The 22,643-nt window shown below is 40.6% G+C and overlaps 2 protein-coding genes across 2 annotated transcripts; both read right to left on the bottom strand.

Moving 5' to 3' along the window:
• Positions 1-7,717: 7,717 nt before the first annotated feature.
• PTP4A1 (protein tyrosine phosphatase 4A1) lies at positions 7,718-14,170 on the bottom strand. Its single transcript, XM_030267381.4, has 5 exons — positions 14,030-14,170; positions 12,388-12,480; positions 11,901-12,031; positions 10,234-10,308; positions 7,718-9,143 (listed from the first exon to the last, which is right to left on the bottom strand). The coding sequence occupies exons 1-5, from the start codon at positions 14,132-14,134 to the stop codon at positions 9,026-9,028; spliced, it is 522 nt and encodes a 173-aa protein (XP_030123241.1). The 5' UTR covers positions 14,135-14,170; the 3' UTR covers positions 7,718-9,025.
• On the bottom strand, positions 14,039-21,273 carry LOC140683664 (uncharacterized). The gene is made up of 2 exons (XM_072926498.1): positions 21,135-21,273; positions 14,039-14,579 (listed from the first exon to the last, which is right to left on the bottom strand). The coding sequence occupies exons 1-2, from the start codon at positions 21,171-21,173 to the stop codon at positions 14,484-14,486; spliced, it is 135 nt and encodes a 44-aa protein (XP_072782599.1). The 5' UTR covers positions 21,174-21,273; the 3' UTR covers positions 14,039-14,483.
• Positions 21,274-22,643: the final 1,370 nt, after the last annotated feature.

Raw genomic sequence — 22,643 nt, 5'->3', positions numbered from 1 at the left:
TAAGAAAGGAAGCATTAAACTGAAGGCATGGTAACACAGCAATATTTGCAGGTAATACACAAGGTATTTGCAACAGAACAGTTTTGAAGTGGAGCAGTTTTTAACCTCTGCAACATTTTTTTTCTCCCTGCCCTTCCAAAGGTAGTTTTGCACATTACCACAAGTTGGTTTTCTCCAGTTTTCTTTCTGTAGTTTCTGACTTTCAGAAGGTCTCTAAAACGCCCTGAATTCTTATAATGGTGCATAACAGAGCTACTGGGCTGGCTGCACTAATTTCTTCAAAGGCTTTTTAGACACAGAACTTTCAACAAGGTGCTAACCCTCTGAAATATTGTTGATATTGTACAAAGAAATGAAATTACTTTCTGAAGCAAAATTCAGTTAAACAGAATTTGCATTGCACGAATTTTCCAGCATTCAGTCCTTTTGATTTCATTTCTTTTGACACAAGCAGCAGGCAAAGCATTGCTGGTAATCTGATCATTGTTCATAGCTCTATTCAGTTTTTTCTTTACACTGTCAAAAGTCGCATAACTCCAGTGACCCATCTCAGTTTAACAGAGCGTGTGCACTTTACTTTTGCCATGGCCATACTGTGCCACTCCATTTATGTAATCAACTTGACCATCTGAAGCACCTGTATTGCAGTTCAGCACAAAAAGAGCAGCCCAATAGCAAATTTCGTAGGTATTACAGCGGCCTTTGTATACAGTGACACACCAGGTGTAAACAATTACAACTGCGCCATCTGCTATCTTCCCAGCAATATTTTTATCATGTAATCCCTTTATACATGAGCTACTTGGTAGTAGTCCAGATCTTGCAAGTTGTTTCCATTGAAAAGCAACCTATTTATTTTAAGTCTCCTAGTGCCCTGAACACAAGAAAAAGCAGCAGAAGGCAGTTTCTTTGGTTACAGTTCCAAGTCTCTATTTAGCCACAATTCTTCCCAAGAGGTTTGTGAATTATATTCCTTACAGTCTAAATTCCATGTTTTTTGGTCTAAATAGAATTTTTGAAAATATGCTCTATGCAGTCAGATTATCACACTGGTCTTAAACATGGCTTGCTTGTGACTATTAATTATGCTTTGGTTGTCAAAATGTGAAAAGGAGTTAGATTGCTCCATATGCTTATCTGGATAAAGAATGTATTGGGTATGGTGGTGCCCTGCTGTAGGGCAGTATTTTGCTACTGTCAAAATCTGAGATATGTTACAGCAGTAGGCCATTAACTATTCAAACAATGTCCCAGAGGAGCATCTTTCTTTTGTCTGCAAGATACTTGATTTAAATGATTATAAAACCCAAGTGCTACATTTATTTTGTAAATTGCTTAACTTAAAATGTTATACAAAGCAGAGTTAGAGTTCTGAAATAAATTGATATGTACTACAGCACCGGTTACATTTATCTGCTGAGTTTACAATATTGAACAAACTCTTTTTTTTTCTGATTACTGTTTTCTGCAAGAGTCAGAAATGCTACATTGGCACCCCTTAATAATTAACTAACTTTTATAACTAATTAATAACTAATTTTTAATAACTAATTAATGCTTTTCATAGCACACTGTCATGATTTTTCCCAGGACGAACAGCAGACACTCTGCTTACAATACCTAGGATTTGCCAATATCACTAGTTCAGGAGACTCCAGTTAGCTTGTTTGAAATCAGTTTTAAGTTATTGTGAATTATATCTTTAGCAAAATTTAAAACTGATAGTTCCTCAGTTCTTTTCTATTTCTTGTGTAATAAGAATTGACTTTTTCAGATGCAGAACAATAACAACCAATAATTTAAATTTTCTAATCCCATAATGGAAATCCACATATTTTGGTAAAGAATATCTGATTTGACACTATTTTCCCTTTAATTTCCTACCTCCTCCTTGCTTTAGTTACTATAGGAACAGTATCATGTGCCCCCTTACCCACTTTTCACCAAATTTATGACATGATCATTCTCTTTCCCCACAAAAAGACTCATTAGCAGCTGCCAGTTGTTGGGTCAAACAGAAGTTATGTGTCCTACTCTAGAAAGCAGCAGAAAAACATTCAGTTCCACAGGTGAAAAGGACCGAGGCTTTTTAAATTACCCATACAGCTGGGTGGACAAAGGCAAGGTTCTGATGACAAAGGATGTTTAGCCATTGATTTTATGACTAAGGGTAAATTTTTGTAGAGAGGTAAAAGGTGTAGAAGCTACATGCTATTAAGAATTACCTAATGCAATACACTGATTAAAGACTGAAAAAAGACATTTTATCACAGAAAATCTGACAGAATTGCAGTACTGCAGAGAATACTGCAGAATTGGAGAGATTGGTGTAAAACAGGAAAAAAAACGTTTGAAGTTTTTTAGTGCTAGACGAAAACAAACTTTGATAGCCAGCACAAGATACGCCTTTGACACTTACGTCCTAAAGTAATTTGGGTGATTGTCTATGGAATTGTTGTTGGTTATTCAAATTCAAATTCTCTGAATGCCTGAGATTTCACTCCAGTACTATTTACCTTAATTTTTATCTTCTGTGAAGGCAGTGATGTGGAACTAACATGACACTAACTGTGTCCAGTTCCCCAGTACATGACAATGTGGACAAACTGGAAGGAACCCTGGTAGAGGGTCACTGAGATTATGAGAGGCTTGGAGCATAGAGTGTATTGTGCTTCTTTACCCTCATGATGAGACTGAGGAGGCAAATTTCTTCTGTCTCAGTTACCTGGCAGATGAATGTAGCAAGAAAGAGTGTCTTGGAGGTCATAGTGAAATAATGTGAGCAACAGGGAAATTGCATCTTGGAAGATTCCGAATAGTTCCCAAAGGAAGAGTTCTCAGCTGGGGGACAGATATGAAGAAGGAGTGGTTATGTCTATCTTTGAACATATTAAAAACTTGATTTGATAGGCTCCTAAATAACCTGATTTAATTGTGAAGTTATCCCTGCTTTGAGCATGGGGTTGGACTAGATTGCCTTCTAATGTTTTGTCCAATCTAAATTACTCTGCATTCTTAAGGGCACAATTAGAGGATCTCCTTCAAAAATATCTTAATGCTTCAACCCAATATATGATAATTCTCTCAAATTCCCTTCCTGGACTAGGCTCAGAACCTCTTCCAAGGCAAAGGGCTTGGAATAGAACTTAGTGACACCCAACTTCAAAGTTACATAAATACTCTGGTAGTGCTGAAAGACAATTGAGACAGGAATGTAAACATAGGTGCTGTTGAAGAGTACTTATTTTTTTTCCAGTAAGGAAAACCAGGTAGCAATTAAGGAAGTCCAGAAGGGAGTTTTGATAAGAAGTAGACAAGTGAAATAGAAATGACCAACAGGGAAAACAGGAACAAAATAAGGTCAAGAACTTGAGGGGTAAAGACTCTCAATGTATGAAATAAACCTTAGGCAGCAAAGGGCTTACTCAAGACCAGGCAACTGAATGAAGTATGAGGAGAAGTAAAAATTGTTGTGATTTAACACAAATATGGGAAAGTTTGCATGCTCTCCATCACAAGGATAACCTTAACAACACAAAGTGATTGGATATTATAAAATTGTCTCACTGATTAGATTAATATGGGAAACAGTCAGCATCTGCCTAGAAAAAAAGTCTGCCCATTAGCAAAATTCTGTGAGTAAAGACATAGTGCAGAAACACTCCATGTAGGGTGGCCTGAGGTAGCATCTGAGAGCATCAGGGTACATAGCTCCTGCCAGGTACCCATCCTCCATAGTATCCTACAAGGAATCCAGTTAGAAGGCAGAGAGAATTAAGAATCCTGCTGAACAAAACCAGGGAGAGGAGAGTAGATAGCCCACCCCTGGGACAGACAGGGGACGTGTTACTGTGGAAAAAAGCTGGTATATCAAGCGTAAAGGGATTAGTATACTTGCAGTATGAGGGAACTCCATGGTTTTGCACATCTGCTGTTGGCCCTCTTGTCTTTATGTGCTTTTATTATGATGAACTGAATGTTGTCACAGAGTTGAAATTTTAAAGGCAAGTTCATGATTTGAATGCCCTACCTAAAGACACACATTTACTGGAGAATTGAAGAAGACAAACTGTTTAAGATGTGTGTAGCTTCCTACTAGCACTGTGGAAGTGTACAACAATGCTGAGCAGCACTGTCCTGCTCAGATTGTAAGTATGCACCTATGAATGGGGAAGAAGAGTTCATCACCTGCAACTCTCGCTCCTCTGAAGCCCAAATGTAATTCAAGTTCTGTCTTCTTCAGAACAAGCATCAGTGGAACTTGATGACAAAGCATGTGCAAATGTATGAAAAGGAGAAGAATCATCTACTGCTGTTACTCCACCAATAAACTGAGATTAAGACTCCAGCCCACTAGAAAATACCCATTTTATACACATAGGTTTTTTTACAGACACTGGTTACATGTAGTATTGAGACTGAATGTCTTCTACTATGTGAGTATTTCTGTCTTGAGCATTCCTATGTATCTATACACTGGTATCTGATTTTCTTCAGCTACACTTCCAAGAGTTCTCATTTGAATCAGAAACTGAAGCAGGCAACTTGATCTTCTGGCACTGTCCCTATCGTTTCTTGTCAGATCACTATTTAAACACTATTACCTCACAAAGAGACTTTCAACTGATAGGGAACTTGTGTTGTTATTGAGATAATTATCAATGCATTAGGACAGTATATATCAAGATCATGCAGGTGATCATCAAGACAAAAACAATGCCACTTGCTGTGGTTACATGTAGCATAAACCCATATCAATAAGAAAAAATTGGGTTATAATTGTCAGAGGCACTTACACATTAAGAGCAGAGTATGTGGAGAGAAATACTTTACCTGACACTTTGAACTATTACACTTAAAAGGAGTTAGGTGAAATTTATTTGATCAACCTGTAGATACCAATACTGCAAACTGAATTTGCCATCCCATGTTCCCTTTACAGAATATGCTCTCATCTTTAGAGAGCTCTTCATCTAACCAAGTTTAGGTATCTCTTACCACAGGAGATCTGAGACATATGCCTAAAGTGCAAAATGCCTTTCACTAAGACATCTCTGTTTCTTCAGTTAAGTCCCTCCCAGCTATGTAATAAACCCCACCAAATTTCAGTCTGATTTTAAGAGCTGAATTCTACTTGTGAAGTAGAACTGATTTTTATTTTTCAGTGGGATTACACAAATACATAAAAAAGATAATAGTAATCTTCTTGGAACACTATCTCTGGTTTGATAACTTTCCCAATACTGACAGAAAATACTTGCTTATTAATGACACAGCAAAATCCCAGAAAATCTAAGATACTCTTTTGAGTTCTATCTCTCAGTAATTATCTAAATCATGTTGCACATATTAAAAAAAAAAAAAAAGAAAAAAAGAAAAATAGTATTTATCAATGCTGCAGTCAAGCACTCAGAAGCTTAAAAACATTTAAGGCAAGGCCATCTATGAACCCTTAGTCTGGCCCTCTCAACACATTTATTTAATTACAGATTTCTGCCCCCATCTCATATGTAAGGATAAACAATGCTCATATAAATGAGCAGGGCTTTACTGCTTTTCTTACTGCCAAAGACTTTAAGTCTAACCTTGGATTCAGCCTTAATACCAAATTACACATTTTCTCATTGTTTCTTCTGCAATAAAGCAGATGGGTCTGATTACTTCACAAATTGCTGCTTATGTCCAGAACTGCTCCACTAATTTAAGGACTACAATGGATTTTTATACACCAAGAACTGAAGGCAAGGAGATTAGAAGTATTAATTAGTTTTGCGTACAGTCTGAAGTGGCTCAGGACAGTTCAGAAATAGAGTTCTATACAATTTCATATATATTTAAGTACAGTATTTACAGACTTAAGTTGAAACTGACTGCTCAGCACTTTTAAGAATCAGATTCAAGAAAATCACATTCAATTTTATACCTAACTAAGTACCTTGTTTGACTACCTTACCTGCAAATTGTTAAGGGACTATATGACAGAACAATACAGGGAATTCATCCATTTTCTGCTGCACTAATTGCAAACTCTCACCCCATTTCCCATGAACATTTCTGCTACATGCTAAGGAATGCTGTAAATACTACCACCATATACAGGCCACATTACATAAGCCATTAAGTCCACAGCACAAACCAGTCTAGCAGATGACAGGAATGTACTACAACATACCTCTTGAGGGGGCAAAGCAGTTACACATTCAAAGCATCCAAAATTAAATGTTACATTAAAGCCTGTTTTCCATGCCAGGCTTTAGCCTTAATATTAAGCAATTCTGCTTAAGCATTTCTTCACTTGAATTTGTAAATATGTATACATATATATGTATATATACACACCCTTTAGATGGAATTTCATTCAACTTGTTTTATGTAGTTCTGTCTGCTATCCTAGCTTCACAACACAAGTATTGCTGAAAACTACCAGAATTGTTACAAAGAGGAAAAGATTTTCTGTTCCTTAGAGTCAGGGAAAGAGTTCAGAAGTTGGCTTTCAACAGACATCGCTCAAACAAGTTTTTCCTCGTTTACTGAAATCAAATGAAGCCAAGCCCAGTCTCAAGTTTAGAGAACCAAGCTTCCATCACTAACATGTTAGAGCTCATAACTGAAACACCACCCTGCTTACCCATGATGAATTCTGTAAAGACAGAGCAAAATCTGATCTATGTGTACAGTAACTGCATTAATAATTTTAAGTAAAAAAATTCCAGGTGTTTTACTTGTAGTTGTTTTACAGACTTCTCCTATTTTCATGGGCAACCAAATCAAAATTCCTAACTTGAATTGGATACTAATGTGTTAAACCAGTATTTACATCAATCAGCCCAGGGTAATGATGAGTTACAGAATATACAAAAATTTTCTTTGCCATTGTTCCTATAATCTAGTCCATCTTAACAGAAACACTGATGACTTTGGATGTCATTCCATAACATCTCTTCAGTCAAATGAAGCTGTATTCCATTAAACAAAGTACCTTTTAAACCACGTTCAACTTCCACAGGAAAGATGATCCGAAGTTTATTTTATTGCTTTAAAGATTGTGCTACATTATTTTAGGCATTTTTAAATCATGCAGTGTTCTTTATAGTGAGACTCTAACTTCTCCAAAAGCAATCCTTCAGAAATCTCATTGACTATGATCCCACCTCACTGTTTAGAAAAGAGATGTATTAACCAAAGTTTAATTCTAAGCAGATATGAGCATCAGTCACTTCAGCTGGCTACTAACAGCACTAGTTCTCATCAGGAAGTTTAGTCACCACTCTGGAAACTCACATAACAGGTCTTTGCTCATGCATTTTTTGGAACATCTTGTTTGTACATAGCTTCAGCCTTAACAATGAAGCACTCTATCACACTACTTTTACCTGGATTCTAATGGTACTGATTCAAGTGTTGCTTAAGCTTTACTGATGCATATCCTCTTCTGTTTTACTGAAAAAACAGCTTACTAAGTAAGCTGGTTTAGTACTGGGGACAGCAAGTCACAAGTAAGCTACATGAAAAAATACTGTACTTTCTACCATTAATTTTTGTCCACATTTATTTATGAGTAAAATAAACAGCAAACATTACAGCAAAGGGGACATTCAGGCCCAGATTAAAAAAAAAAAACCAAAAGAGATGCCCGACTAGATTCTGAATTTAGGCACCTCAAGATTGCTGACATAGTACACAAAAATAAGTGAAAGTGATGAGCATTTCAGCAAACTTCTTAAGTGCATTTCAGTCTTTATTTAGATGTTTTAAGCTCTCGCACTAGATTTTACAAGCTGGTGAACACTGGCAAAAGTATTTCTCCCACAGAACTATAACCACACATTCCCAAGACAGTATAAATATATGGTTGAACTAACATTAATACACATCACCATTTTATCAATTACATAATAAAACAAATTATCAAGTATCCAAATATTAAGTTACGCAGCTTGAAAGGCATACAAAATATTACAGAGGTCTGCCCAAGTCATAGCAGAAACTCAAGGAGGAAAAATGAAAAGAAAAGAAAAAGATCACACTTTCAACAAAGCAATAGTTGGTAAACAACTCCAATAGGTACAGTAAAAGAAAACTACAAGATTTTTCTGAAATTTTCTGATTAAGAATTTTTAGCTACAATAACAAAGCATTTCTACGTTTTAAAAAAATATTTACTAAAGTAAAGGGCATATTCTATACTTCCTGCACAAGACAAAGGCAACATTTTACTAGAAATATTAAACAGCCCCTCCCAACCTTTTCAGGCCCTCTGTTAAGTTGCACATGAAGTGCCAACATTAATTTTACTGTAAGGCTTTTTGTCTGGAGACATTAAAGACTTGTGTGCTTCTGTACAATTTAAAAGATCTTCTACATGAATAACCAGAGTAATGACTTGTAATATGGAGAGGTTCAGGTAACAGAAAAGTACAGATGCAGGGGTAAAAAGTTGCTGTAATTCATAGTATTAAAAGGACATACTGTGCAAATCTTGATAATTCTAGTGCGATTGTGGGAGACAAAACATACCGTGAGCAGGCAAGTCTACTTTAGAGGCCATATTCTTCAATATTGAAATGACTGTAGAAAAAAAAGATAGTAAGGTCCAGATACGCTGGTAGTTCTCACATCATCAGAACTATGCCCATTTTAAGGAAAAACATGTAACTGATATGCTGGGTATTTTGGCACCTAATCTCTCTACAGATTGATTTCTTTTAGTACCCCAATTTTTAGTACTTGAAACTAGGTCAGTAAGACTCAATGGCATGATTAAAGGATATTTGATCTGATAATTAATGAACAAGGAGACAGCTCAGAAACAGGGTACAGCAAAAACATTTACTGGGTCTCCAAATAGACAGATATTTATCTAAACATAGAAGTTGCATTTCTACTGAGCCTTTAGCCTAATAAATACTCCTAAGGAAGCTTCCTTTACTACTAAAAAATACCAGACTGATGTCTTTCGCATGCAGTCTTCTTAATTCTAGTTTCCATCCTTAATTTCCAAAGAAGTACTATAGGCTGTTGAGCTTTACTGAATACAACAATTATTTCGGTGACCATTGGAGTCTTTAAAGCGCAGACGCATCTTGGGGCGGTATTTCTCCAAGTATAGAAGTTGCTTGCTGTTGAAAGCTCCACGCCGCTTCCTAGATGGAAAAAAACAGATTTGAAACAGAACATTAATCTACTGCCCAGTGAAATAATATCACCAACCAGAGAAAAATATTTTTAGGTCACTTAAAAAAGCCACCTTCAAGTCAGGCTGTAACCAAAGTAGGAATAATTGGAAGGTTAGTGCCAGGAAAGAGGGTGGTAGCTTCCTTTCACAAATACCTCACTGGACCACATGCTCAAAGGAGTACATAGCATTTTAGACAGTGTTCTAGCCTACGATAAGCAGAAGCCTGAGATTTTGCATAAAGAAGAACAAAGCATTTTTAATTTAGAAGAAACTTCAAAAGGAAGCTATAGAGCAGATGCAAGATGGTCTTCTTGAGAGCTGAAGTTATTCATTCTCTTAAAACAATTATGAAAAATATGACAATAGTAAGAAAGTACATAACCATTTAAAGTCCCCATAATAAAAATGCTGAACAGAAATTGAGCTTCCTTTGTTTTCTCAAACTGTATGTATGTGAATAACAGGTACATGTTGGCTGACTGGAGTATGTACCTGGCTACCTATTCCTCATTTAATATACAACCAGTACCAAGCTCAATTTAATTTTTCAAAGGCCTGGCAATTATGCAAGAAGTGTTTTGTTATTGTTTATAATGGATGCAGCTTCTTTTAAATATAGCTGAAACCTGACAAATTAAAACACCGCGACAAAAACTGCTATCCTCCAACTTACATACATTGATTAAAAAATCCAAGGAAATATTTGCCTTCAGTAGACCACCAGAAAAGACAAAGGTATTCTGCCTTTCATATGTAAAATCAATAAAGAGAACTCTGCAAATCCAACTGAAAGTTAAGGGGTTTGTTAATGGTTGTTCTGGTTTTTTTTAAACCTCCTCAAGTAATTATGTATGGATTCTGGTTTCAACAAAAAAATACCCATTCCACAGATCCAAATCCTACAACACGGACTGTATGCACTACAATTTCAGATGTACTAAATTAAATACCTTAAAAAAAAAGGCATCAAAAACAATTAAGAATTTCCTTCCGTGTCCAAGGATGTATCAACACACTGAATCTTGGGAACAGCTACATGTTAACATCACACTTACTGTCTTATGAACTGCACTGCATCTTCATATTTCATTCCACATTCTATCAGTGCAAGAGCAACTAAGACTGGAGCTCTGGTTAAAAAAGAAATTCAGTTTAGTTTTTGTCAAAGCACACTCAGAAAAACAATTTGCTTTGTTTTTTGCATATATGATGTTTCTTCATTGGCAAAGTAGAAAAGGTAGAAGGCGTTCCTACATTCACTGAGACATAGTATCGCCTCATTCTGAATTAGCCATTCTCATTAAATAGGGGTTTAAATTAACTCTGGTCAACCTTAGGTACACAAGAGGATAACAGAAATAAAATGCACATAATCTTTAACCATTTATTTCAAATCAATTGATTCTGAGGAAGAGCATATGGGTTTTTATTCTTCAAAATTAATCATCATTAGAAGCAGTCACAATGCCAATACAAAAGTCAGAAGAGAGGTCGAGTAAGAACTGACAAATCCTAATAGTGTCACAAGTTTTGGGAACAGATGCAATCCGCAGGCTGCTACAATCCCCTGAGGATTTCCTTGTTTGCCAATGTGTTCCTCCTCTGACAGAATCAATTTTCAGTTACAAAAGCTTGACTTAAATCAAACTCAAATACATTAGCAATTTATGACTCAAAAAAAACCCCTCAGAAAACCGCAAGACAAAACCTCACACCACACACTAGCAACAGACTTGTGCATATAGTAGTAACTATAAGTGGTTTCATATGTTCAGGGATTTAAAAGGAAACTTACATGATAGAAAGCTAGGACTGTCTTCAACTGATTAACTGTCTCGTTTTGAGGAAAATCCAACTGGCATCGTTTTAAGCAGCAGAAGAGGACTTGTTTTGGCAACATTAATCTACTACTAACATTCATCTATAGAGATCGCTACAGTGAACTTTATTATTTGTGAAGCCATAATGCAGTGGATGAGTCAGCCTTATGGACAACAAGACCAGAAACCTCCATTTTATATTGAACATGCTGAAATCCATGGCTAGAATATAGCAACTCCTTTTTGAACACATCTAGTTCCCAAGTACTTTAGAACAGCAGAAAAACCATTATTTTCTCACAGTTGTTGGAATTCTGTTCAAGATAGTGGCAGCAGACAGAAGGAACAGGACTAAGAAGAGACTATTTAGCAATATCCCTAAAAATTTTTATGTCACTTAGAAATGAGACAAACAGCTTTGGGACTTTGGAAAACGCTTTTCATCCCCCAGATAGGTTGTGGACGAAAGCTGGTCTTGATGTGCCAGAACCACCCACTTGTTTGTGGTTAACGGTTACAATGACCTTGGTTCAAGGAGACTGGCAATACTGCTGAAATGGAGATGGAGAGAAAGCAGACAAGTCACAAAACCCCAAATCCATTAGGGAAAAACAGACAAAAAAATCTCAATGGGGCATTCATCCACATACTCAGTACAAGAATATACGTGTTAACTTAATTCTGTAGACTTTGTGAGAGCTTTGACTGAAGCATCATCTCTTGACCTAAATATCTTTAATAAATACAATAGTTTCCTGGCATCTTAACTACGTTTAAGCATGAGGTCATTCCAATACTGGATACATGACTATTTTACATTTGCCTCAAGTAAACTTTTGCACTATATCTTAACAAGTCTGGCCACGCATGACAATTCAGCAAATCTTTAAACATTCACCCACCTTCCAAGACCAGCAACACAGTGTACAGCAATACAACAACCAGGCTCTTCACGAAATTTAACTTTAAGGAGGTTTAGCCAATCATCAACAATCTGGTTGGATGGTGGAGCACCGTCATCAAAGGGCCAGTCCTAGAACACAGGGTTACAACATAAAGACAGAATTCTAGTATGCACAGGCAAAGAAAAGGAGGGGACAAAGAGCTGACAGATGAGGAAACCACTGAAACCTACCATTTTCTAATAGTCTGGCTATAGCAATATTACAAAAAAATTCCTCTCAATCAGTTTTCATTGATTACATGATTTAGCTCAAAATTGAATTTTTTTTCCGGACAAGAAAAGATGTCTCCACATCTTTACTCCATCAGTTGCTGGAATACACTCAAAGTTAATACAGTGGTGTCAAATAATCTATTTTTGAGGGGAAGGGGGTGGAGCGAACAGAAAAATGCATTGGTTTCAAAGTCTGCTTCTACACAACTTACCAAAACCTGAATGCCTTCTTTTTCCACCGGAGCAGTGTCATAAGTAGCTTCACATACTCTCACCACTGTAGTAACACCGTATTTCTTAAGTTCCTAAGGAGTGGAAAAAAAATGCTATAAGAGTAAACTAGCTTCACTTAACCATTAATTTTCTCAATAAGCTAACTTAGGAACTCACTCCAAAATTATCAGTAGCAAAGCTTATGCAAATGCTTGCCATCCTGCAAAGACACAGAAAGCTGAAATGACTAAAAACTTGTGTGCTAATGCCAGATACTTCAGGCCTTTCTGCAAACATAGTCTTACGTGCAGACTAAGTTTTGTTATGTTGGGTCGGACTTTTTGCTTTTAAAATCAGATCCTGATAAATATTAATTAATTAAGTGGTCCATCTCCAAATGATCATTCATCTTAAAGGAACATGAAGCTTTGCAAAGCTACATACTTCACTAAAAGCATTCTGAGCAAAGTTCAAATCTTCTCCCTCTGCTTAAAACAACAGGTTTTTTAGACCACTTACTCTTAAGAGCTACAAGCACAGGACAATCAGTTATTCTCGTTCCTGAGCTGTCAAGACAAAATTCAGCTTTCCATTTTGCTATTACCCTACATAAAAAAAACCCCAAAAACCCAAAAAAAACCAAACCAAAACAAATATCCCTCTTCATTCTCCCTGCAACAAATATCATTCACACTGCAGCTGTCAGGGTAATGACTGAAGCATAGCCTAAGCAGACCTGATCTACTTGTGAGAATATAAAGTCAAGCACATATTTTCTCACTGTTTCCTGTAAATAATCCTGCACCAAATACAGAATTGAGGTGTAGCACACCTAAAATCTTGCTAAGGAGTGACTTGGCAAACTTGCACCTTCTCATGAAGTAGCTCAGTAGGAACTTATTAGCATACACACACACTTTATACAACCATGCACTTTACAGTTCCAACATGCTAAATACGTGGTTTAGATAATAAATTCAGTACTAGCAATATATGCCAAGCCTCTGGCTTTAGTCAGTAGCATTTACCAAAGCACTTGAAGCAGCTTCAGCAGCTCTGAGTACCACAAATTCCACTCATGTAGACACTATGACACAGAGGATCCTCTTAAACTACACTAAAAGCATGACCTCCTAATAGTGAAGGAAGCTAGGCAATGAAAGCACATTGCAATCCTATTACTAGTTCTTCAGGTTCTAACCCACACTATGTATTACTATGCAGGAAGTGCAATAAAACATTACACCACTTCAGCCCAATCTCAATCTACCACTAAGAGATGTTTGTATGGCTCTACACATAACTCTGCTAGATAATTCCTGTTTTCAGACTTAAACAATGTACTTAATGTACCATGTACTAGACAGTATAATTATTACTTCACTCTCAGAATTACATTTGTGAAGGCCATAATATATATAATTTGTCTGCAGATTTGCAGACATGTGCAGATTTGTCTACAGATCTTCAAAACACATCACCAGTATTTGAAAATAAAAATCAATATACAGTCTCACTACCTCCTCATATCACTTCTAGAGCAGTTATCAGCTAGTAAATATATATTTATTTATATATAAACATAGAATGCTGTTCAGGGATTAAAAAAATACATCCATAAGAATTCTGTACTGGCCTTACCTCTATAAATTTGTTTAAGGTTGCATTGGTTGGATTATGTGTGATCAGGAATCTCATGTTCTTGTAGGTGATTTCCACAGGAGCTGGGCGGTTCATTCGGGCCATATTGATTTAGTTAAACATGCAACAAGATTATGAAAGGATTAAAAAAAATTCTAATACAGAACTGATGTAGAGAAACTGAAGTCTACTTCACTATACTCCACGTGAAATTCTCAGTGCTTGGAAGTATGACGTTGGGAGCAATGGGAAATGAAATGAACCTCCTAACAAGAAGCAGCAATTCTTCAATCCAGTAATACTGAGGCAAAAGAAAGGCAGCGCACTGAGGTTTACCCCATCCAGGTCTGAATTCCGTTGGTAAATGCTCTGCCGATTTCAATTCAACACTTCTTATCCTGGTCAACCACTCTTAGGGGGGCTTCTTGGTGGAGTAGTAATGGATTTCTACAGTTCACTTGTCTGCATAGAGGTCGTGCTGTGCCTGGCAGTAGTCTCCACTGCCCTTCAGAAACTCCATAAATGTGTGACCAAGAACACCACAGAACTGCTGTAAAGAGAGGGGGGCAGGGGGAGAAGCAGAATTAGTACAGGTGAAACAAGGTTTTAAGACATCAAGCTTTATAACATGAAAAAATAAAAACACAGCAACTAAGCGGTTTCACAGGGTTTATTTTTATTCCAAGAATTAGGTTTGTGCAAGAATCCTGTTACTTTTTTTTAGCGTGGATTACTAGAAAATAAATAAATTTACTTATTACAAAGTTTCCATGTAGGGTTTTTGCAACACCAAATCCTGTAATGTATTAAAATACCAATTTCAGATGTGCAAAACACAGCAACAAGTTTTAAGAAACCCAGTATTTATAAAAAGAATAGTTCTTCCAGGATACCCATACAACTTCCTTCCCCATTTTGAACTGAGAGACATCACAACATCTACTAAAGTTACAGAAAAAAATGTGTATAGATCCACCTGACTGAAACAGTAGGCCTTGAAAGCAAATGCAGGCTTTGTGGCCTAACAGTACAATGTGGGCTTTTGAACAGAAGCTTCTGAGGCATACACTTTACTAACTAAGAAACGTTTCACATACTAAGTGCTAAAGAGCAATGGCAACCTTCATATGCTTTAACAGTCTTTTTACAACATGACTTCATTAATATACAGAGAAAGCAGTAATGGTCTAGCTAAAAACATAGGCAAGTTTCTTGAACAGGTCACTCCTGTCCACTAGTATGCTGCTTAGCTATGGTTGAATTTATATATATAATTTCTGGAAGAAGCAACCATGAATTAAGATAGCAAATGAACTGCTCCAAGTTGTGTATTCATTTGCAGATGTTGCAAATGAACCACCCATAGATGCTTTTTACACCTGTAAAACCCTTACAGCAGATAGATGCATTAAGTTTTGTGCCCAGCTATTCTACCACTGTTACTGCTTATACCTGTCTAGGGCACAGGAAAGAAGAGGGGAATTCTGTTTTCCAAAAGAGAGGTACAAGTTGAATCACATGTCCACATAACACAGTTATTAGGTATTTGAGAGAAACAATCAATCCTACAAATATTTAGCAGAAAAAGTTATTTATGTTGATCAGTCAACCTATTTTCATGTTTTCAGACAGCTTCCTGGTAAGAGTTTTGATGCGTGTTAAGTCACAGGCATGACTTGTAAAAAACAAACAAACAAACCAAAAAAACACACAATAAAAACCCCAACCTGCTAACAAACACAAGAATGAATTCAACAGAAATAAACGAAGATGACAATTTCACATCCACTTTGCTGCCATTCCAGAGATACTACTATCACCTGGTAGTGATGCAGACTCCAGGATTAAGTTCGTCAGCTACTTCTAAAAAAAGCTACTTCAGTATTTACCTTTAACAACTTGAGAGAGAGCAAGAACTCTAAATAGGATAGGCGTGGAAAAGGAGTAAGAAGGATCCTCTTGAGTCAAAGGTCAACAGAGTAACAGGAACCAGAAGAATTCAGACTCGGAAGGACTCCAAGAATCATCATCTGACTCACCAGCCATGCCCTAGCAAGGTGGCAGGAGTGCATTTAAAAGCCTCCTAGGACCAAATCTAGGGAATAGCTAAAATAGCAACTGAAAAAAAGAACTGAAGGTAACTTATTTAAAGTCACTTTCAATTAGTTTAAGAAGCAGAACAGCAGAAAGGGATAGGACAGCTTTAAGCAGATATAGCTGCACAAGGTCTTGTGCTGCTTTTTGCACTGCACTGGCAGATCTCCTGTCGATCTCTTCTTAAGACTGCTAAGAAGAAGCATAGACAGACCCTTGCTCTGCTAAAGGATGAGGGAGTGAAGACTGTCAGAAAAACAAATGCATGCAAGTGAGCTTGAGGACAAAGAATGGAGTCATTAGGGTGAAAACCTTTCAATTGGCAAAACTGAGCTTTTGGGGAGAAAAGAACATTTAATATGTTGCCATACCAGGGCAGGTTAGAAGAATGAAGTAATCAGGTTTCATCCAGTCTTCTAGGCAGGTTGCCCTCAGTCTGCAGCTAGGAGTACTCAAGATACCAGACAAACCAGTAAACACAGAAAAGGGCAGGCAGTAAGTAATTAGTTAAGTAAAAAAATCCTTTTTCATGCAGATTGCTAATGACATTTTAGAAATTAGGTGCACAGTTCAAATTCTTATACAAAGCAGAAGCAAGTAGATTATGCAATGTTACATTTGAGTTCCATGTGTTATTAACCCTTACAAAGGAATTAATTTTGTTAATTACTGACTTAACAGTCAGTATTAGACACATCAGAACCTTAGTAACTCACACATCTAAGGACCTAACCAAGCATGTACTTAAGCCTCACTGTTTGCCTTGGCAACCACTGCTGCCACACTACAGAGGACCAAAGCTCAGAGTTTCCTTTGATGTGAATGCCATCACTTCTCACCAATACTAGCAAGAAAGTTTCACAGGCAGACCAACCTTTAGGCAGAAACACATTGTACTATCCCAAGACAGCTTTGCCAACCTAGTTTCGTTCTGTTCTGGGAGTCAAATGAAAATTAAACATGAGTAGTACATGGGCATGCTGTATCTGTTATGCAGTTAAGCCACAGTACAAGGCTTCACCCAACTTCAGCAAAAAGACCGGGAAGATGAGAAATTAGCTACGAAAAAAGTGTTGCAGTAATTATGATGATCTCGGACTTTGAGGGAACTCAAATGATGTCATGAGCTTTCAAAAGGCCTGGAAATACAACTTTAAAATTATTATATTGTCTCATACAGTTTAGGTAGGAAGCTATCAAAACAGTCAAGACAGTGCATGAAAGCAAAAAGTTGTATAAGTGAAATTCAAACATGTAGTGTTGAAGGCAGAAGGCTCTTTAACAGAGTAACACCAACTCATCGTTTGTACCATCAAGCTAAGTATGTTGAATCAGCGTATTTTTTTCAATTTATATATAAATTTTCCTCGAGGAAATTTAACACTGAAGGATTTTGGAAAAAGTAGCAATTTCCATCTCAACAGAAAGTCCAACATTTAGACTGGCAGAGCCACCAATATAAATTTGGAAAACAAAACTAGGGTTAATATGCCAGGACCCCCTATTGAGAGAAGGTGACCGGTCCATTATAGCTGCATTAATTATGATTGTATGATCCATTACAACTCAAGATAGAAGTTAGTGAATAGTCTGTTCAAGTAGGAGGAAGGCATCTTGAAAAGGAAGGCTTTAATTCATGCCCTTCTTTGGGACAGAGCTGTCATCACTGACAAGTAGATTCGCATGGCTGTTTATTTGGAGTTTGAAACAGTCACTCATGTCTGAAAAAGTGGTTTACAAAAGTAATCTGTTAGTTCATTATTGATATGGTGAAAGCAGAGAGATACAACATTATTCTACACTGTTGACACTCTGGTTCACAACTCAGTAGCATCTTGAAAAGCATGCAAACAAAAGTACTTCTTAACAGTTATGTGACACTTTATCTTCAGAACATGTGCAAGACAGTTCATGGTTGCTCAATCCACCTGCTCACAGACTGAAAACATTTATACCCAGAACCAACTTTGTGGTCTCATAATCTCTTAAATCAAGACCTTACACACACTCACCTACTGAAACCACAGGACTAACTCTAGAAAACTAAAATAAACTAAGTTTCACAATTTGACAACACCTGCAAGGAAGCTCATTGTTCTAACTTACTACCCAACAAAAAGATACTGAATGACAAATACCTCCAACTTCTTACTATTCAAGGCCTCAGCAGCAACTGCCAAAGCAGACAGTGAAGAGTGAGAGGGTAAGGGGTACAAACTCCAAAGCCATAACACAAGGTAGAAGCACACCTTCACAAGGTACTCTTGACAAGATGCACCTCCTATCTACTGGGCACATAATTGCCTGTCCTTATGATATCCTGTGATAACACTGTTCATTTTAGACCATGGAAAGTGACCTATTGCCTATGAAAACACATTCATATATCCCCAATGGGAAGGGAGAATCCAAAGGTTTATCATAAATTTGTTGTGACATGCTCTATGCCAGAAGCATATTCTTGTGGTTCAAGAAGGGGGAAGAAAAAATTATCTCAAAACTTCCTGCATAACAAGTCAATGCAACTTTTAGAGATGATGAAACCAAGGCCATGTGATTTGGTTCAAAGTTCTTCTGCTTGGACCACAAAAACAATACGCAAAGAAGCCTTAACAGGTATTGGAAAAAATTAAGACGTCACAGAAACTAATCCATCTCCTTGTCTAGCACTTCCTCCTAAGTTTCTAAAAGCAAGGAATTTCCAAATGACTTAACACGGTGACTTCAATAGCAAACTACATAAATCCTGTCAAAAAACTATTTTATTATGTTTTAAGCAATAACATGAGAAATATAGCACATACAGCAATAAATGTCTGCATGTATTTCATCAAGTTTACTTAAGTAATGAATGCCTAGCAGAAAGTTGCAACTGAGAAGAAAGCAGTAAGGACTTCCATTTAACACAGAATTATTTCTTGTATTGACCCAATAGAGTGAGTTTTAATTTTTTGAAGAAGGTGACAATCTGTTGTTTTCGGTTCAGTCATACTCTTATCTGGGTCTTCTGGTTAATGTTTAAAAAAAGTGATTGCTTACAGTCAGCCTACACGCTGGGACAGATCCGGCATTCTTATGTGGCATGTATTTTGTCAGAACAGGAAAGTTTCACTTAATAGAAGTTTTTAGATAAGACTAACTTCTATTTATTTACTGTCTTACTGACATTTAGCTTCAGTAAGACGATGACATCCTGTTGCCTTGGCTTTTGTTATATCTATCACAGATTTTTATTTCTCATTCTCATATTTCCTCTCATGGCTGTGCAATTTCTGTATTACCTCCTCCACATTTTCTACCTGAAACGACTCTGTTCTGTTAAGACAACTTCAAAACCCTTTGCTTTTCCATCAATGGAATAATATGAGCTGTCATTTAGGTGTAATCTTCAGGTTTCCTGATTTGGCAGTTTTTTGAGATTACAAAGAGACAGGGTTCATACTTCTGAGTCACTGCTTTCGAAAGACTCAGCAGATGCAGGTAGACATATTGGAAAGTTGTCTCCAGCAGAAATAAGAAACACCAGATTACGGACTTTCATGCCACCCAAACTGTACAATTGCCAGCTCATAACACTTGCAACGTGCATAGCTGGCTAACAGTGAGCAAACAATCCTGCTTCTGTTGTCATAGACAACTTGATTTTGTTAATTCTTTGTCTTTCTTGCTTCCCTGCTTTTGGACGGCATACTACAACCAGCAAGCCGTGCCTTGTTTGATTTTTTTCTGCTTAAATACACACTGTGCCCTATAGTCACAGATGTTATGCAGCACAGGAACCGGGACTACTAGGTGAGTTAAAAAAGGAAAACAAACCAAAAGGCAGCAAGCGAAATCTTCCAAAGCTGAACTGTGATCCACCTCCAGAAGGAAATGCCTTCCTTGAAAAGACAGATGGCAAGGTCTTGAAAGCAATTTTGGTCAAAATTAAGGTATTTGACCGTATTCGCGAGTTTTTGAGGCTTCAGGCAGATTGTTACAGAAACAACCGCTTCAACATGTACTCAATGACGTCCGCGGACTTTTCCGGCCGAACAATGCCGGCTGCACACCCGAGTTCGGGCATACCCCACCTCTACTGCATAGAGCTCATTTTGGAAAGGACTCACGTCCTCGCTCGCAGCCGGCACTGACTCCCCGCCCGAGTACGGCTGAGACAAAGCAGCCGCCCAGCCGCCTTCGCCCCGGCCGCAGCCACCACGCACGTGGGGCCGCGGCAGGGGATGAGCGCCAGCCGCGGCAGCCGAGCCTGGCAACCAGCCTGGCAGCCAGCCGTCCACGGACAAGCCCGGCTTGCCCGGACAGCCCCGGGCTACGGCCGTCCCGCAGCCGCGGGGCGCCGGGCTCCCGGCCTGTCTGCCCCAGTCTGTCCGCGGTGCGGAGACACTGTCCCGGCCGTGACAGCGCCCCACGGGCCGGGCCGGGCCGGGCCGTCGCCCCGACTGCGGCGGTCACGGGTTCGCATCACGCCTCGATCAGGCTCCCGACGCGGAGCCATCTTGTGCCCCGGAGCCGCCGCCCGGCTCGGCTTCCCCCCGGCAGGGGGCTCCCGGCGCGGCCCCGGGCGCGGAGGCGCTGCCCTTCCCGGCGCACGGCCCGGCCCGGCCGACTCCGCCGCACAGAGCCCGGCGGGACAAGGCCGGGCTGGCGGGCGGGGCAAGCGGCAGCCGAGCTCACAAAGCGGCTTTGTGCCCGGGCCGGGCCGCCCAGGAGCCGCGGAGAGGTCGCCACCTCCTCCTTTCTCGGCGGAGAAGGGAAGCAGCAGGCGGGAGCAGGAGAGGGGCGCCGGCGGGGAGGGAGGCCGGGCCGTGCCGCAGCCGGGCGAGCTCGGCTCCCCAGCGGCCCGCCCGACGGGAGCCGCAGCCCGGCGCTTCGAGAAGCCGCCCGCAGCCGGCGCGGCCCGGGCGACAGAACAAAGAGACAACATGGAGGAGATGGGGGAGAGGCGCGATGGCCGAGAGGCCAGCGGGGCGAGGGGCCAGGGCGGGGGACGCGGGCGAGCGGCACTCACAGGAATATGGTTACTCATTGAAGACTGTAGCCTGATCATACAGCCGGGGTGCGGGCGCCACCGCCGGGGGCAGGAGGAGCAGAACCAGGAGGAGGAAGAGGAGGAGGCGCTGGAGGCCGCGGAGCTGCCGGCGGGGGTTCGGCGGCGGCGCGGGGAAGGACCATACAGCGGCTGCGGCGAGCGGGCGGCTCTGCGGGCGGCGCCGGGCGGACGCGGCTGCACCAGGAGCGACACTCGGCGCCGCCTCCCGCACGAGCGCCCCGGGCCCCGCCCCCCGCCGCGTCACTGACGAGCGTCGCGCCCACCCAATCAACGGCGCCATCAGCGCGTCTGGGGCGGGCGCGAGCCCGCGGGGGGCGTGGCGGAGGAGGGGCGGGCGGGCGCGAGAGGCGGAGGCGGCCGGCGGGAACCGGTTGGTGAATGGGGCCGGCGCGGGGAGCGCCGCTCGGGGCCGCGCCGGGACAGCCCGCGCGCGCCCCGCCCCGCCCGCTCCCGCCGCTGGCTCCGCCGGGGGGCGCGTGGCGCGAGGAGCGCGTGGCGCGAGCCCCGGCCCCCCGGGACGGTGCGTTCCGGACTCTGCCCCGCGCCGCCGGGGCCGCCGGCTGGCGCTCCGCGGCCCTCTGCCCGCCGTGCCGCCGCGAGGAGGGACAGCCGCTCCCGCGCGGGTCGTAGGGCGCGGGGTGGCGCAGCGCCGGCGCCGCGTGGTGTTAATCCGTGGGGCCCTTCGCCCAGAGCGGGCTGCAAAACCGCTCTGGCGAGTTTAATACCGACAGGAAGCTCTTACGGCGTTCCGCTCGCAGATTACCGTGTGTCTTTTAAGTCGGGATAAAAACTGTGATTCTGGTGTGGTAGATGGGAGCTCAGCCCAGTAGGCCAGAGGCGGTGTGAGAAATAGCGGGACACGCTCGGCCTCGCTCCCTAGCTCCTGGGAAGCGCCTCCCGAGCACCGGGGTCCCGGCAGGCGGGCGTGAGGAGGCGCGGCCGGCGGTGGGAAGCGCGGCTGGAATCGCTGCCGCGCCTCCGGGACAGCGGCATGGCCGGCACTCCCCGGCTGGACACCGGCAAGCGGGAAACACCACAATGTGGGTCACTGCCAGCTTCATGAAATAACAGCCTATTTTTAGCTTGTGTTCTTCTGAAACTGTTCTGGTTGTATTTAACTAGTTAAGCGGTTTTTTCTGCATGGTATTTTATTGCTGCTGTACAAATTACAAGAGCTCGCAGAAGTTGGATTTTATATAAAAAATAAACAGCCCCAGTGTGAGTCTCCTCAAATTACTATTGCCCTGTAAAAAGGCATGGCTGGTTTTTGATTCTGCCCAAATGTCCTGGGTTTGTAGAACCTGCATAAGCTTGTTCAGAGGAGGTGAGTGATGTGCTACTTAGAACATGTCTTTGCTATCTTTCGCTCCACCTGGCTTCAGGAGGCCATAAGCTAATTTCTAACCAGGAGCCATGTCTCTGCTAGGATAATGTACTTAGCTTCTCTGGGCTATAAATAGATCTGGG

This window comes from Taeniopygia guttata, chromosome 3 (assembly GCF_048771995.1).
Source record: "Taeniopygia guttata chromosome 3, bTaeGut7.mat, whole genome shotgun sequence".
NCBI classification, from domain to species: Eukaryota; Metazoa; Chordata; class Aves; order Passeriformes; family Estrildidae; genus Taeniopygia; species Taeniopygia guttata.
This window is presented reverse-complemented; position numbering and strand designations above follow the sequence as displayed.

What these genes read in the sequence shown, in the direction of transcription:
- PTP4A1 (XM_030267381.4), bottom strand. Translation starts at nt 14,134, where the DNA reads ATGGCCCGAATGAACCGCCCAGCTCCTGTGGAAATCACCTACAAGAAC. An exon ending in CCTTAAACAAATTTATAGAG is followed by an intron (nt 12,481 to 14,029) that starts GTAAGGCCAGTA and finishes TCCACTCCTTAG; the next exon opens with GAACTTAAGAAATACGGTGT. An exon ending in TGTGTTGCTGGTCTTGGAAG is followed by an intron (nt 10,309 to 11,900) that starts GTGGGTGAATGT and finishes TTTTTTAACCAG; the next exon opens with AGCTCCAGTCTTAGTTGCTC.
- LOC140683664 (XM_072926498.1), bottom strand. Translation starts at nt 21,173, where the DNA reads ATGATCAGGCTACAGTCTTCAATGAGTAACCATATTCCT. An exon ending in CAATGAGTAACCATATTCCT is followed by an intron (nt 14,580 to 21,134) that starts GTGAGTGCCGCT and finishes CTCTCTTTACAG; the next exon opens with CAGTTCTGTGGTGTTCTTGG.